The sequence below is a fragment of the Buteo buteo genome, chromosome 7 (genome assembly GCF_964188355.1).
Source record: "Buteo buteo chromosome 7, bButBut1.hap1.1, whole genome shotgun sequence".
In the NCBI taxonomy this organism is placed as follows: Eukaryota; Metazoa; Chordata; class Aves; order Accipitriformes; family Accipitridae; genus Buteo; species Buteo buteo.
In genome coordinates this window covers 10,467,912-10,485,076 of record NC_134177.1, presented here as the reverse complement: position 1 = coordinate 10,485,076, position 17,165 = coordinate 10,467,912, and the positions used below count along the sequence as shown (strand labels likewise).

The window sequence follows — 17,165 nt, the reverse complement described above, 5'->3', positions numbered from 1 at the left end:
TACACAGACACATGTACACTTTGATTTCGATTAATTTTATAGGACTTTGTAGCCAAATGCCTTTAAGAATATGTCTCTATACACATTGAAAACAAACAACACTCACTTTATAGATGCACAAAAAACAAACACAAAAAGCCTTAGCCGCACAAGTGTATGTACGCACCCAAACTTAAAACATTTTCTGCTCTTTCAACACAAGTAAAAGCAAATTAAAATGGGCAAATAACTCGCAAGAAATTGCTGCCTGAAATACATGGACCTTCCTGTCACGGCCTTATGAAGCTGAAATTATCCAACATGCAAAAAGCACTGTTAATTTTGATCATAAAGAAATTAAAAGCATTATAACCATGCTAGAAACTGTGATTATTTAAAAATGGATGCAAGAAGAGCTAGATCTGTATTCTGAAAGTTGAGCATCATGCTAGGGATGTTTTTTCCTAAAAAAAGCACGTCCAACACATGCTACTTAGGAGAAGCATTTGGCTCAAAAACACAGAGCAAAGCCAAGAAATAACCAAACTGAATGTATCTGCGCTACAGGTATTGCCCTCTCAACCCACTAATATTCATGCCTCTTCCCATCTCTCTCAGCACTGGTTAGTTCACCTTCAGCATGCATAAGAGTTGATGAGGAACTGCCCTCCTACTCTACCTAATTTTGCTCAGCTGATTCCTTGCCCTGGACAATGGCTGCAGTGCGATGAACTCGTCACTTAAAGCAACTCTGTTGGAGTACATCTACAATTGGACAGAGAAGGGATGGAACATACATGTCAGTAAGTTGTAGCAGTAATTTTCTAAGAGAAAGACACAGGACACGACATTGTTATTTAAGTGGAATACACATCATATACAGAACACAAGCCTGGTACCTTCAAGACAGCTCCTGGGATCATCACAGCCAGTTACTGTTTGGTAGGACCATTCTTAAGTGTACCTCAGCTTTCATACTGAGAAAAAAGGCCTATATACTTTTACATCTATACTTTATCAGACATCTTTATTCAGTACTACCTTCTCCCCCCAAGAGTGCTGTGATTTATATTTACCTGTAGATTTATATTTTGATTCAGATTTACCTTACTGTCCACCTCCTCCTATACAATTCTGTAACAGACCTATAGTCAGAAATTACCCAGAAGCTACTTCAGGGCAACAGACTTAAGTCAAACAGAGTAAGATGGATTTTCTTTAAGGCCAGCAAAGAAACCCCCTTGGATCACAGCAAAAAAAAGAAACAAAACTACACACATGCACCCTAAGTGCATCAAGGCAGGTAAAGGTAACCAAATTCACCCCTCTATAAAAGTCAATTCATGCTTGCCTGTCAAATTTTTAATATACCAACCTCCCAAACAGAACAGATTTTTTTTTTAAGTTGTTGTGACAGAAAAATATTTACATTTAAAACTTTATCTCTAGCAGAAATTCTCAAGTGTTTCTCATACCAGTTAAATTTCTTCGTGCTCTTATGAATAACTTAACTACATGTAACATCTAACTGATGAGAGACAGACTGACTGTTGATGCTATGTCCTTATACTAATAAAAGATATAAAATCAAGTTTTTTATATACTGAGTAGAGTAAGACAGATGCCTACAGATACAGTGAATTCAGAGCACTAAGTTGGGTAACTTGCACAACTAGCATGCTCTTAAGTTTCTGAGAAATTAAAACAATATGGGCAAGCATTTTCAGTTGAGAAACCTGTGTTTTGCTCACTGCTCCTGGAGATATTTTAGAATTTAAATGACAGTGGACAGAAACAACTAACTTAAATAGCTATGATTTAAAAATCAGTGACTAGTTCATGTAACAATTTATCTTGCCCTGATAAAAACGTAGTAACTGTAAACTAAACTTTTTCTCTCCCCCAATATGCAAACATACTAATTTAGTCCTACAACTAAAAATGAGTAATTAAAAATATTCAGTTATACAGAGGGTGCACCAAGACTATGAAAAACGCATTTAAAAGGGCAATATACAAAACTTCCATATTCACTCTTCCAATGACTTCCACAGAAAATTACTAGTGTTTAGGACAAAGACATTCTCCAGACTCATTCCATCTGAAAGTCAGAGTCCTTTCCTCCGCTTTGAAACTGAAAGAAAAATATTTACTAGAAATTTTAAACAAATATGAGGCATAATCATGAAAGAAGCATTCTGTCACTTCTTGACAATAAATGTGCTAAGGTGGTCACCTGTTCATCTTCACTTATGTTTACTTCCTCACTACAGGAATAGCCGATGAATTCAGTGGGGCTGACTGTCCTCTTAAAAGTAAGAGTGGGAAAAATCTCAACATATTAAACCTCAAGAAAGGAACAAACAGGTGCCGCCTTTTAGCAAATACATTTTTAGCTATGATTTCACTATCAGACACATACAGAGAAACCACTGAATGGCTACTGAAGCATTTCTGGTCAAATCAGGTTTTAGATACCTTGACTTTGCAATATCAGGAATTAAGCATTTTCAGAAGAGACAGTATTTTGGTAAACCTAGACCCTAATGCTGACACTGTCAAATGGCAAAGTAGAATGGGAATAAGGGGGGGGGGGGGAGAAAAAAAAAAAAGATGACTAATAGAGATGCACAAAGCAAAATTCCCATGGCTATGAATCAAGCTATAGCCACAGGAAAAATGTTAAGACATTCATCAAGATTCCTTCTAAAAAATAAGAAGTCCAACTGTGTCCTTGACGACACAACTGTAATGGAAGCAAACTGAACACGGAAATTCTTCAGAATTGATTCAGAAAGCAAGAGAATGCAACAAGAAGTATACGGATAAAGCTAGGGGAAAAATCGATGCAGGCTTTTTGGTTTTTAATTCAAACACTTTAGGAACATGAGAAACCTCAACAACTATACCAATACACTGCCAGTAGAAACAGCTGATGTACAGGAAGGAAGGAAAGGGAAGTGTTTGATAAATACTGCCACTAATTTTTGAAGGGGGAAAAAAAAAAAAGATATGTAAGTATCATTACCTATAGAATTTTTCCTATATCAAGACACTCTAATCCTGAAAGTGCAATAACATGCAATCGAGATTCTTACCAGGTCTAGTTGAACAGTTTTCTGAAAGCTAGTGGTTATTTACTTTGGCTTTTAGCTATTAAATTCCAAGACTGGAAAAAGCAGCTAATATTCCAGTTTTGAAAAGCGACTAATGGGATATTTTGGCTTAGCAATAGGTTTGACAGCATGATGTTGATTCTAGGCAAATTAAGAGAATGTCTCACATGGATTTTTTTTTTTTTAATGCACAAATTAGAAGGGTAATGTAATTTAAGTAAATCAACATGCACATACACCAAGGTAATTACAAGGTTAGATGCTAATTGTAACAATATTGATGTAATGCAGTTAGGAGTTCTGTATGGCACATAGCTCAATGTAATTTGAATTAAGCAACTAGGACACCACAAAATCAATATGGCACACAAACAGACTAAAAACTGCTAACAGGTTTCAGATCATAACTGTATATGGGATATCTTTGTGAACTGGATTCTTCATTCACCTTCACTTTTTTTTTGGCCCTATGCTATTTGATCTCTCATCAATGACCTGGAAGAAACGAATGTAATAAGAAAAAGATGTAGAAGATAACAGGTTATTGATCTATATTATTTTGTAAACTGAATACAGCTGAGGGATTCATTATTTCCATACTCGGCACTGATGTATGCTGTGCTGGAATATTGTGTCCACTGTTGAAATCCGAAATTCAACATGAGGTTGAGGAATGGTGAAGATTAGAGGAGAAACACAAGAATGATTAAAAGCCTGGAAAATAACTTTTTTGACAAAAGATGCAAGTCCAATCTACTTATCAGTGAGAAAATCAACTTGATCACAAACCTAACCGTGAATAAAACAAAAAACTGTTAACAGAAGGCTTTTCACTTTAGCAGAAAAAGTATAAAAAGATAAAATGCTGAAAACTGAAACCAGAGAGTAACTATTAGAACAATGGGTCAGCACGACTTCTCCATAACTGTCACTAAAAAGAAGAAAACACTCAAACACAGGTATTTACTTGAAAGACAGCCTAATTTCAACAGAATGATTTAAAGGAGTCTTTGTAGCCTGTGTCAGGCAAAAGGGAGATTGTATTATCACAGCATATCTTTAGACCTCTTCTATGAATTTATGAAAATGCCACACGGGTAATTATCTTTAATTACATAATCAACAATCAAATACATGGCATATGATACGATCGAGAGTTAAGAAATACTAATTAAAACACATCCTACAAAAGTAATTTTTAAAATTATTGTTTTCATCACATTTTAAGAACTATTCAGTGCCAATTACAGTTGAAGAGAGAGCTTCTAATACCTAGACAAAGATGAGAAAAAGTTACCATCTTCAAAGCAGTGCAAAAACGCATATGATCCTCTCATGCAGTTGCAAGCTGAGATGCAAAAGACTGAAAGACCCCTTTATAAATAATTCTACTATTGTTAGTATCGATTACTTAAACATAAATGTTATTAGCTTGTAAAATGGTGTCCTCATTTTTGTAATTTTAAATTAACAACTATCTTTTGAAATGAGAACACTTTTATGCATTAAACATGACAGCAACGTAAGAGAATAATTAAATATCACAGGAAAGTAATTAGTTTACAAGACAGATTTTAACAAACGTATTCTTTTAACTACCCATCAAGTTGGATACAAAAGCATAACATTACCTGAGCTTTTTCAGTACTTGTTGGTTGTAGATGTCTGTACAGCACTTTCTTCAGAACATCAATAAACAAACAAGCAACTACTATGAGGATTATGGCAAACCAAGCAGAACCACTTGACAACAGTTGAACAAATACAAAGTACATGTCCTGGGTATGTAAAAATGGCCTGAAAAGTTAAAAGAAGTGGCAATTACTAAAAAGAACTTCTAGAAACACAAGTACAGCACAGGCAGGCTCAAGTGTAAGTGTATCTTATTTTACATCAAGCAGCAAGTCTCTCAGGATGCAGTTACAACTGCATGGTGTCCATGAAGAAGGCTAGCAATTTGTTGGATCTGACCTGCAAAGAAACTCTGGAGAAGGTCGGTACCAATTTGGGAGGAAAACGTTCTGGTTTCGTTTTAAGTTGTGTTGCAGGAAATCAATCACCATCCTCTCTCCGCCCCCCCCCCCCCCCCCCCCCCCCGCCAAGACCCCAAAATACAAGCAAAAAATACATCGCGCTACTGATTCAAACCCCAGTGTTTAATTTCTGTTGCAAATTACTTATTACATAGCACCTCTGGGAACCTATCTACTTTTTAAAAACAAAAATGCCTTTAAAGTCACAGGCTGTCAGAGACAAGTAATGCCAGTCCTTTAGCACAGGACAGCTTTGCAGCATTGCTGAAATTTCTAAAAGAATCACGAAAAGCAAGTGGCCACTCTAGGTTTAAAAATTTATTTTCTGACACCTGTCACAAAATTTAGAGCAAGATGGTAGAACATAATATTTCAGTGTTTTTTCATAGCTTCATCTATCATATGTGCTATAGAAAGGAGAAAAAATAAAAAAGAATCACTCACCAGATAATTCCCCCATAAAATAAGGAGAATATGAAATAAAATACAATGGATCCCCAAGTAACAAAATGGTTTATCCATGTCCAGAAGTGAGTTTCTAGTGCCATCTGAAACAAAAATAACTTCAATAAACTTCCTTTTTCCCCCCCACTTCACAGAAAATTATAAATACTGGCCTGAACGTACTTATGAACTTCCAGCTCAAACACTAAACGTTGCTGCAACATGCAAAAACTACAAAGAAGAATTTTAACCACCATTGAAAACAGACACAAAAACCACTTATCTGGAATCCTCAAGAATCAATTACTTCTGTACAACTTTTGAATCGATTTTAAATTATTGCTCTATTACATATTTGCATATATACCCAATCACAGAGAGTAATTACTGTGTCATACCTTCATCGTAACAGTTATAACCATAACGGTGAAGACCAAAGTACCAAACGTCCAGTTCCCAAACATCTAAGAAAACAGCAAGGCAAAAATCATGGAAGGAAAAAAAAAAAAATAAAAAATATCAGTTAAGAGCATTCACGGTAAGTTAGATTCTTCTCAAGTCAGCTACACTAATGTCTACTACCACCAAGCCTGTGGTCATAAGCTTGTGACAACTAATCATCATGAAAAAGCAAGAAGGATACAACACAAACTACCAGAAAAAAAACCAGCTTATGATAAGAGCAAAATTAACAACCCACAAGTCATCTTTCTTCTTGGTTCAAAACAAATCACGACAAAGTCTACATGAAATATGAAGAAAGTCCAAAACAGTACCATGAAATGATAGGAAAATTAATCAATTAAGTATAAGCATCCAATAGAAAGTAAATACTGGGTGGAAGGTATTCACTTTAATGTAAGTGCAAAACACTGAGTTTAAACATTTCCAGATCATTTTCAACATGCAGCATCACCTGAAAGTTCACTTTTTACCCCAAGCACAATTTTACAATTCAAAAATAATGGTGCCATTGTATTTTTCACAGAAAATTCTAAGGAAAAGACACTTTGTTTCAAGGCTAATAAACACAAAATTAAGCTTCAATTCTAAAATGCTCTGTCATTTTTGTATTCTCTTGCCCATGTAAATTAAACTATCAAAACTCTGAACAAGTTCTACAACAATAAAATCTCAGCTCTGACAACCAAGCAGGGATGCCGAGTTTGTAAACTATCTACACACATGCTACTCAGACACACGCTGCCATTCTACGACAGGTCCAACTGCTCTGCTCTTGTATGCAGTCTGGGTGCTGAAACTGAAGACGTTGCTGTTTGGTAGCTATTTTTGCCACTGACATACTGAACAATGACCAAACCCTGAACTCTGTATTTACCAGTAACAAACTAAGCAAGCAAGGAGAAAGGTACCACATGCAGACAGGCAATGAAAGTCATCCTAGAGTTGATTTGTTAGTACACCACAGAGGCACGGAACTGGGATTCGCACAGTTGTAGTCCTTGTTACAGAGCTCTGACAAAAAAAATCCCAACAGCCTGATGATAGATCTCACAACTGTTTTTCTCATCTTTACACAAGGTACAAAATTGAGGCAGCCATGAGTCTGGATTTACTGATAATTTTAAAGATCTTTGTTATAAGATGTCTTCTGGAGCCTTCTATTTACTTTTCATACCAACAGTAATGTTCAACAAGCAACATGCTTGCTGTTAACTGCTGCAATAATAATCTTAAAGTAAAATTAGACTACTGCTCCTGAGTGACCTGTGAAAGAAAGTGTCTTTGCTAACACTGCTCTCAATGGTCACAGAGTTAGAACGCAAAATACGAACAGGTTCTTGCCACCATTTTATTTTTGAACATATTTACACTGTGGATGCTGCATCCTTTAATCCTGTGAAGTAACAGATACAGTATTTTGTATCTCCTCCTCTTCTAAACTCTTACCATTTGCCTGTTAGGTTTCAATATCTGACGACATGCACAGCATGAAAAAGGGGGGGAGAAAAAAGAACTAAAAGATCAAGTTGTTGCACAATGCGTTGAGGTAAACCTAACAAACCACCAGCGTTACCAAATTATTTACAATCTCTTCTATTCTGCTTTGCTCCAAACTGAGAACTTGAAATGAAAACATGAGGTCTTGCACTAACACTACCCCGCATCACACATTTGCACAAAGTGATCACTTCTTGAGGACTTCTTACAAGAAAGCACTTCAGCAGTATACAAGTTTCTCTTGCCCTTAACTTTGGCTTTTTCAGGCACACATTAAATTTGCAACATATTTTATGCACTGCAGATATTTTACTGCAATACACAGTTCTATCAGTTCCAATAACCATCTTTTAGCAAACACAGAGAGGTAGAGAGCAACTCCAAATAAATTCTAAGACTTAAGTCACATCACAGAAAACAGGAGAAGCCAAAGGGCATCTGAAAGCTTTATTTCCAGTATGCTCATTCACTAAGTACATTCAAAAAAATCTTGAGCTTAATTTAAACAAGAAACCATTAAAAGAACCTTCTCCATTAACACAGACATTAACACACTGGTCTAGACTTATAGAATATGATCTGTTCCCCAAACTAAACATTTGTTATTAAATACAACGAAAAATATCTGTTCCTGCCGTGTGGATGTTTACCGAGCAATTTTGGAAGTGCTTTGACAACTAGGACAGATGCACAGAAACACACTGATTCATAGTGTAAAATTACTTCATTAGAAGAGTACTGAAGGTCCTTTACCAGTTCACAAGAACTTCAAAGCCACACAGCTTGTAACAAATGACAAGAGAGGACACACTCATACCTCAGCTGCACGAGACATTTTAGTCTCGAGCACAACGATTTTCATGTTCTTATCAAACATCTCATGATGAAACAGGTACTCCAACTAGCTGCACCACTCTCCCTTTATGACTCCTTTCTCTGCAGGGATGCAAACCACCAGTTCACATGCTCGCTGCTTTCAGTCACTCGAGACAATTCTGGCCATTGTTTGTGCATCATTATATGGAAATCCTTTTTCTGGCTAAACTTCCTGAGCTCATGCCCACTCCCTATCACCAGGCGACCACTGTGAAAACAGCATGATGCTATTTTTGTACCTTGTGCTGTAACCTGCAACTCTACCAAGCACTACACAAGAATCAGCAAGCACTTCATGTCAGCAGTAAGAATGGCATAATGAGAGAAGCAAATACATTTTTGCATCGCTACCCATAACAGTTTTATGAGAGAAAAATAATTATCTAATTGTTCTAAATTGGGTTAGCTAACTCAGAACTGGGGAAAATGAGGAAGCAGACTTGTAATGGCTTCACCCAAACTAGAGGGTTTTTTATATGACTTTTCCTGTGAACTTTAACATCTTTAAAATAGAAAGTATCAAATTAGTATTTTATGATTTCAAGTTATTGTCTTAAAAACACTTTTTGAATAAAACGTATAGTTTAAAAGCAGCTTGCACCACTTATTTTAAAAATTCTGAGTAATCAAAATAAATACATTTTCAGGAAAAGCTTTAAGACTTTTGGCAACTTTCAGATTTAAGCCTGATTTTATAACAGATCCTAAAGAGAAGCTATTGTTTGACACTGCAATTAAGTCCAACTCAAAATGAGTTTTGAATGAATGAATATAAACTCTCATTTACTGAAGTTATATGATTTTGACAAAAACAGTATACAAAATAAAAGTTTAAGACAATCATAGTACAGTCATTATCTTGAAAGATATGTTCTTCATGGTCATACACTTTCTGACATGTCTTCCAGTTTCCACACTAAGAAATGTTACTCTTGAGAGCAGACACAAATATTGGCAAAGCATCTTTGGTAATTATGTAGTTCATAAAAACAACAACAAAAAATCTTAGATTTTTCTGACACAAGAGGATTTTTCAAAAAAGCATTAAATATTACCAAAAATACAGTGGTAGAATAATTTTTATGGTACTGTACCTGGCCATTTCCCAGCAGAGAAGTGTCTTCTCCCATTAGAAGATATGAGCCATAAAAGAAAACAAATGCATGAAAGAAGCCCAAGATGGTCCAGTAAAGAAATGGTTTAAACCCAAGATGGGCGTTTTTACTGATGTCTCTGCAGAAATAAAACAGATTTTGGATTTCAGAATGTCTTTATATAACCCATCAGCTATTCGCATTGCATGACTACTACTGCTTTGAATAAATGTAACTTCCAAATGTACCTAGACACATTTAACGAATGCTGACATATGAAAAAATACATAAATCACAGGCAATAAAAGAACTCTCAGCTCTCATGTTCTGCCTCTGCTTTACGCTGGGATCACCAATGGCAAGGGTCTCTAATGGGTGAAATTCAGAATAGCACAAACTAGAAATCTTCTCCCTGAGGTGGAATTGCAAGAGGAAGAAAAAGCCAGACCTCTCGATACTTGCCCCTTGCTCTGCTTAAAAGACCTTTAGGAAAAGAGAAACATCTAAGAGACACCTCTTTTTTACAAAAATATGCACTTTTTTCTCCAAAAAGCAGTATGCAGTGCAACATGCTACCACTGGGAGGACATCTAATTCTACAGGAAATCGCTTCCCCTCTTAGTAAAGCATTTTTTGTGGTGATTCCCCTAACCACAGTTTTTCATTTTTTTCATTTGTGTGTCTGAGTGATTTTCACCTCCTACATGTAATGGAGGAGAAGGCTGCCAGTCATCTAAGCTGACCGAGTCCTCAATTCTCTTCCAATCTTAACATGACTGACATAAAAAGATGCTTCTCTTAAAATACTCATGTTAATTAACTTTTAGGATGAAAAGTATGTAGCTGCAGTTCTTCTTTGTCAAGATAGTTACTAAAAATTGCATAAATCACAGATAAAAATACTGCAGGAAAGCATAATAGCAAGTTCAGACTTTTGCAGATGCCACTGTTGTTATAAACAATGTGCTACTGTGACAATATATGCAAGATATACATACCGATAGAGCACAGGTTTACTCTGTAATACATGCGGATGCACATGCTGTTCAAAAAGACTGTATATGAGGACAGGCAGGGAAGTGAAACAAATATTGTACAAAGTCAGGTAGACACTGTCATAGAGCGTCTGAAAATGGAAACAAAAAGTATTCTGAGTCTTTTAAAGAAAAAAGTTGTTTATATTAAAATTCATTAGCACACTAATAGCAGCAACAAATCATTAAGTACATGAATTTGCTAGTTAGAAAAAAGCTATGCTCACATAACCATCTAGTAACATCAAGCTATCGAATATAGAAAATTAAGCTGGATATTTGTTAAGTGTATAATCTGTGCTGCACCTGTGTAGTTCTTTCCCATTTTTTCAGTTATTTACCCTAAGTGTTTCATACACATTTACCAAGATGCAAGGAATCCAATACTTACTTGTTGTGAAAACAAACAGAAGAACTGATATAAAAATTGTGGTGTAATAAAGCACACATTCTGAAAAAAGAAAAGTGAAGAAAACAGTTAATCCTCAGTATCTGCCTCACAACCCTAAAAGAAACTGCTAACTCTTACAAGCTGGTAAAAATACACAGTGAGAGCATGAAGCATTTTAGCATTTTACTTGGCAAAGTGAAGCAATATGCTTTGCTCAAGAGCATATTTTGTTTGTCCTTTGGGAAAATGAACCTGAAAAATAAAAACTTAATTATATGTGCTTGCTGAACACATCCCCTTATGGGAGTACAAGTAGTATTAAAGGAGGAGAAAACCATTCATTTTCCCCTCAGTTTCTTTTTAAGAATTTCTTTGCAAAACAGTTTCCACGCTTCATTCAAGAAAGCCTGTGCCCTGCTCACTTGAGCTTTTTGCATGAGAGTAGGCAAAACGGAAACCAAAACATAACACCATGCTGTTATCTTTAAATGAAAGCAAACAATAGAAGATAAAGGTGGCTTGGTGGCCAATGCTAGAATCTCAGATAGATGTCAAATAAGATAGTAAATTTTCACGTATCAAAACCGATGATCAATGGAAAAAAAGGAAATAAAACAAAACAAAACCAACCCCCATCGATGACGTTATTAGCACTTCAAACACCCCGGCCCAGCACTGAGCTCCCAGGCTCGTCCCCCCACTCCTCCCTCTACCATTTTGCTTAAGCTCACCCCGCTGCTCTATGCCCATAGCTGCCCGAGAGGTACCCAGAGAGAACTCAGTCCCTGGTGCTTACTTCCCTTGCAGTGTTTCACCACAGGATTTCTTAAGTCAAGGCTGGGACTGTTAAGTTTTCTTAAGGTAAGCCTGCTGGCAAAGAGCATGCTTTCTCCCCACACACTTTCTACCAGCCCTTCCCTCCCTCAACTACTTCCTGTGCTCCTTCTTCCTTTTAAGGAAGATGAATGGATTTGGCTCATATTAAATCAATAAACAAAAAGATTATACTTTTACATCTTGGTAAAGAATGCATTTAATTACAAGCTAGTAATACTGCTTTCAGAGAGCAAACATGTCTGCCTCAGCCTAGGCAAACTCATTGTGGCATTTAAAACCTATTTCTAGGCAGAAGTACTAAAAAATTTCACAGTTAAACTACTGCATTTGGTTGTAAAATATAAATAAAAAGCCCAGAAAACATGTTTGAACAGAGATGTTTAACCTGTTTCCAACAAAAATCTTAGATCTGAAATAAATTTCTTGCTGGGAGAAAGTTAACTTGTTTTTCTGTGAACTTCACTAGCACTCTTTGAAGACTTACCTTATAAAAAAAGTACTGTACAAGGGTTGCTATTCTAATATAGTAAAAGTGCCCATGAACAAAAAGCAACTTGGAGAGGAATTTAAACCGCGCTATTGCATAGTCACTGTTTCTTACAGCTTGTCTTCCTTCCTTGCCCATGATTCCTGTAATATTTGGAAAACAAAATAGAAAAAAAGGTTAAACATTATAAAAATTAGCATTTAAAAAAACCCAAACAACAACATACATTGGAAGCAACAGTTCTATTTTCCTGCACTTCAACATTATAAAGACTTCAGCAACTTTCAGTTCCAAAAGAAGACATTATTCCAGACACTTACAACTAAGGGAAACTGCTCATTTGATGCAGATTCAATTTAAAAAAAAAAAAAAAAAAAAAAGACTATTTACATAAGCTATGCTTAAGAAAAGATTTATGGGAAAACATAGAATTAATAACACTAATACAAAACAAAAATTCCCAAATCAAGCAAACCATTCTCAATCCATCATCAATTATCAATTTACTTAGTGTCTTTTACTTCAGGGCATTTTTTCTTACAGTACTTTCTAGGAACAGTATATGACCTATACTCAATAGCAGAGTAATAGAAATGCTGTTCTTACAATAGCAGTTTACTTAACTGATGGGCTGACAATGCTTGTCACTTGTCACAGCTGAACACAAATTCATTTCTAAAAACTATTATTAAGATTAGGATAAGCATACACAGAGAACAAAATGCTCTTTTACAAAAGAAAAGTGGCCCAGGATTCCTGAACACCAGACACTTAAAAGTGCTGGTTGCCCTTGAAAAAAATAGTCTAGAGGTCCCATCACTCTTGATGGCAAAGACTTGCTAGTTCTGACCAGCGTACATGTAATATCTAATATGCTACAAATTACAATAAAAACTTGGATAATTTTATTTTTCATAAGCTTGAGTTATTTGACAAACTAGCTGTAGAATAAAGCTTAATTTGCTTTTGGCTTGCAACCTTCTCAAGCAGGCTATACCCACAGTCTTAAAACACACGGCCACATGATTTACATGATAAACATTACATATACCTTTTTAATCACAAAGGGTGACAGATTGAATATCCTGATGCACTAATACCTTACATTAGAACCTTCAGCATTTACCGTTGTAACAAACAACATCCCACAAAATCAGTAAAGGAAATACCAACATACTATGTGATGGGTACCAATTCAGTTATACATGTTTTGGTTTGTACTCAATTATATAACACAGCAGCAAAAAAAGTTTAAAGGTGGTCCTGGCCAAATAACAGAAAACCATATAAACAGAGAAAACTACCAAGCCCAGCTGAGAATCAGTAACAGTCTCTCAAATACAAACTTCTCCTCAAAGACTCACTAGACACAAATGGCATTTCTACAGTGATACAGATGTGGTGCAAACAGTGGCAGTTTAACACAAAGGGACATTTAAAGGTCAAGTTTACACAGGAACTTAGAACCTGACAATGTCTGAAGTTAGAGATATCCACTTCCAATATCTGAAACAGAGTACTTCTGAGATTCTAGTTAGAGAGAATCTTTGCTGTTCTTAAGGCAACATTAAGCAGGACCTCTGATAAATGGTAGACTACACAAGAAACCTAAGAATTCTGAAAGCAAACAGCCTTAAATTTTAAATTTCACTAAAATTCTGCTACAACAGATGACTCACCCTGTCATTCACAGATGCAAAAATGTTAGAAGTTTAGCTGTTTATAAACACTATTCATGATCTAATATTCTATCTAATACACTAAAATTTGCATCTTATTTGCCTTTATCTCTCTGACAAAAGAAAGTTACCTATGCCAACATGCGCTTCTTGTATCATGCTCACATCATTAGCACCATCACCAATTGCTAATGTTATAGGTTTCTCTGGAGACGTTTTTAACAGTCGCACTACCTGGAAAAAAAAAGGGGGGCAGAAATTTTTCAAATTAGACACATAGTCTACTTACAAACCCACTAATGTCACTAATTCCCAAGTATCTTAATTACCTACCTGTAAATATGATTAATATGTTTTATGAATGTGCACGCTAGGGTAAAAAACATCTTTGGCATATCACATGCTCAAATTCATTGCTCCTTTAGGAAAGCTGCTTGCTTTGGGGCACAAGCCTTATTTAAATACTATGCCTGCCTTGCACTTATTTTGCTGTTCTTATTTATCTGTTCCTTTACAACTCTTAATTTGGTGCATTATTGTATGATAAAACAGTCAAGTAAAAGTTGGAACTGAAAATTTACTCGAGTAATCCAGTTTTAGTGCCCTTTACTAGACTTGCCCAGATTCTTCACATTTTCAATTAATGGAAGTGATCAGCATAAATGAGGAATCTGAAAAAACGATGTATTAGCTCAAAGATCAATACATGCTGTTATTAAGGAAAATAGTTTCTTTTTAAAGCAACTTCATTATCACCAATGGGTATTCTCAATTGGAAAAGTCACAGAAGAAGATATGACAGAAAGAGGAAAAAAAATTGTTTACATACAATGCTCTAAAATCCTCAAAAGAAGAGCAGCAATATCCCACTCTTCACAGAAAGGAAACACATCTTTAATGTAAGTGCCAACAATATTCTAAATAGAGAGGAGTTAGTCAGATGAAGCTTTTGGTTAAGGAGAATTAGTAATTCATTAACCTCCCAGAGAGCTCTAACTAAAGGTAGAAGCTTCACTAATCACCCCTAAACGAGCTGCAGATGTAAAGGTGGGAATACAGATCCAGAAGGCTTTCTAAAAACAAAAAAATATCTATCTACGAAAAAATATTGCATTTTCCCCCTGAAGTTCCAGAAAACCCAAAGTGGAAGTAACAGAGCAACAACTGCATAAGGTATATAGACACAAACAACTGTATTCAAATAATATGAGTTCTAGCTGGCAGTATCAGTGCATTGATTCATAGGAGCAGTAACTCACTTCACACAAGGAACACAACAGTAATTAAATACAGTCCACAGTTCAGAGAAAACCACCTGATTGTGGGAATACATTCCCTAATTGCCAGTATTAATATTCAAGTTTAAAGGTTCCCCATTCCTAAGGGGTAATTATTTAAAGTACATTTAGCATTAGATCTTAGTAAGCAGCATTAAAGAGGTAGCAAGGCTGCAGTATGTCACCCAGAGTGGTCCTCATGACATACCAAAGACTGTGGTAATTTAGACAGACAAACATCTACACGAAAAGGTCAAGACAAATCCTCTGGCAAGTTTTAACAGCTGCAATCAGTAGCAGCTCTGATTTACTGACATGAAAAATGTTCAAAAAGGTTTCTGAGCTATAAAATATACAAAAGTAAGTAGTAAGACCACTAGCCATATATTAACAAGCATTAAAATTAAAGGAAAAGATGTGGGAAATACTAAGCTGAATTCCATCTTAACCTTGGAATAAACCTCAAAAAAAGGGTGCCTACAGCAGAAAATCAAATGCAAGGCTAGACTACTTGGCCATACACTTCTTTCCCCACCCTCACCTCCCATGTTGTATGCCATTTGTCTCAGTGATTTATATACTTCAGTGTTTAAAATTTAAGTCACTGCCATCAAAATCAGGTTTTACTATGCTTCATGACAAAACACAGGAAATAATGGAGATTATCTGCTGGACAGGATAAGAATTAAGGAAAGCATTATTGGCTGCTATCTGCCAGATTTGGCAGTACAAAATGCATGATAAGTTAAGTGACAAAATAAGAACAAGGACACAAAATAGGCAAAAAGCTACACCTTAAAGAGAGGGGATGGCAAAAATTTCAGCTGAAAGTGTACATAAAGTAGACACACCCAACAAATTGTTTTTCTCATAGTAGTTACAAACAACTTCCTTTTAACATTTTATTGAAACTAATATTATACCAAATTTTTTTTTTTTTTTTACACAGCTGACCAGTTTTATAATGAAGTGATTCTAAAGACTGCATTAGAAGTCTGGCTAAACGTTGGAAGCAGGAAGAGTGACCTCAAAACAGGTCACTTATGCTATAGTGAAATAGCCTGCTCTCTTTTACACATTTACTACCTCACATAAGTGTTTCCTAGTGCTTTAAGTTAAAAAGATGTCTTTTTTTCCTTTTCTTTTTGACAAGGTGTAAAAATAAGAGTGGGCAACAGTGTCCCTTCAGAGGTTTAGTATTACTAGAAATACATGCAAAAAGCCTTTAAAGCATACAGATAAGCTAAAAGTATGCGAAATTAAAAAATACTCCAGTAGAGGTATACAATTGAATATTAGTCAAAAAAAGAAAAGAGAAGCATAAAAGAACGAGAGAAAATTTCAAAATGAAAGAATATTATAGCTCTTCAGAGCTTTGCTTTCTAGAGAAAAAACAAAACAAAACAAAACAAAAAAACCACAAAAGCTGAATTTTAATTTTATCTGACCTGTCCTTGAGTAAAATTAAGTACATGTGAAGGAAAAATGGCTTTAAAGAGAGCATTAAGGCAAACTTCCCACAGAGACTAGCCTCAGGTACCCTTCCCTTCTTCCTCAAACTTGGGTATTTTTTAAATCTTTAGAAAAGCATATTTTTTCCCCTACAGCTTCATGAATTTTCCATTTAGCCTTTTTTTAAGCTCTCTTAGCTTTAGCTTTTGGAAAAGTGATGGAACAGGCAATGCAAAGGCATGAGATGATCAGGACAGCTACTGTCTTACAGAACACTCAAGAGGCTGATTAAAGATTAGCCGCCTTCTTACATGGTGGCTGTATTTTGACACTCTCCATCCACTTGCAAATTTTCACAAATGCATGTATAAACTTATGAGCAAACTACTCCAGATCAATTGAATTTAACAAGGATTCAAAAGTCACAAAAAAGGTCAGGCAAACAAACAGAGCAGTTCCAGAAATCCTTGCCTCCTCAATCCATGATAAAAATACTTACAAGAC

General features: G+C 35.7%; 1 protein-coding gene across 14 annotated transcripts in view; it reads right to left on the bottom strand.

The window, feature by feature from the left end:
* The window catches only part of ATP11B (ATPase phospholipid transporting 11B (putative)), a 72,617-nt gene that overhangs the window by 16,500 nt on the left and 38,952 nt on the right, over positions 1-17,165 (bottom strand). For 7 of the 14 annotated variants that reach the window (XR_012650928.1, XM_075031460.1, XM_075031462.1 and 4 more), the window contains exons 21-29: positions 14,064-14,166; positions 12,251-12,396; positions 10,930-10,989; positions 10,503-10,630; positions 9,505-9,643; positions 5,971-6,036; positions 5,573-5,676; positions 4,727-4,892; positions 659-744 (exon numbers count right to left, since the gene is read on the bottom strand). Coding sequence is in view for 13 of the 14 variants with exons in the window: in XM_075031460.1 (XP_074887561.1) it covers positions 659-744; positions 4,727-4,892; positions 5,573-5,676; positions 5,971-6,036; positions 9,505-9,643; positions 10,503-10,630; positions 10,930-10,989; positions 12,251-12,396; positions 14,064-14,166 (998 nt within the window). In the remaining variant the exon portion in view is untranslated. The remainder of the gene's footprint in view (positions 1-658; positions 745-4,726; positions 4,893-5,572; positions 5,677-5,970; positions 6,037-9,504; positions 9,644-10,502; positions 10,631-10,929; positions 10,990-12,250; positions 12,397-14,063; positions 14,167-17,165) is intronic. The other 7 variants (XM_075031466.1, XM_075031467.1, XM_075031469.1 and 4 more) reach the window with 1 other exon arrangement.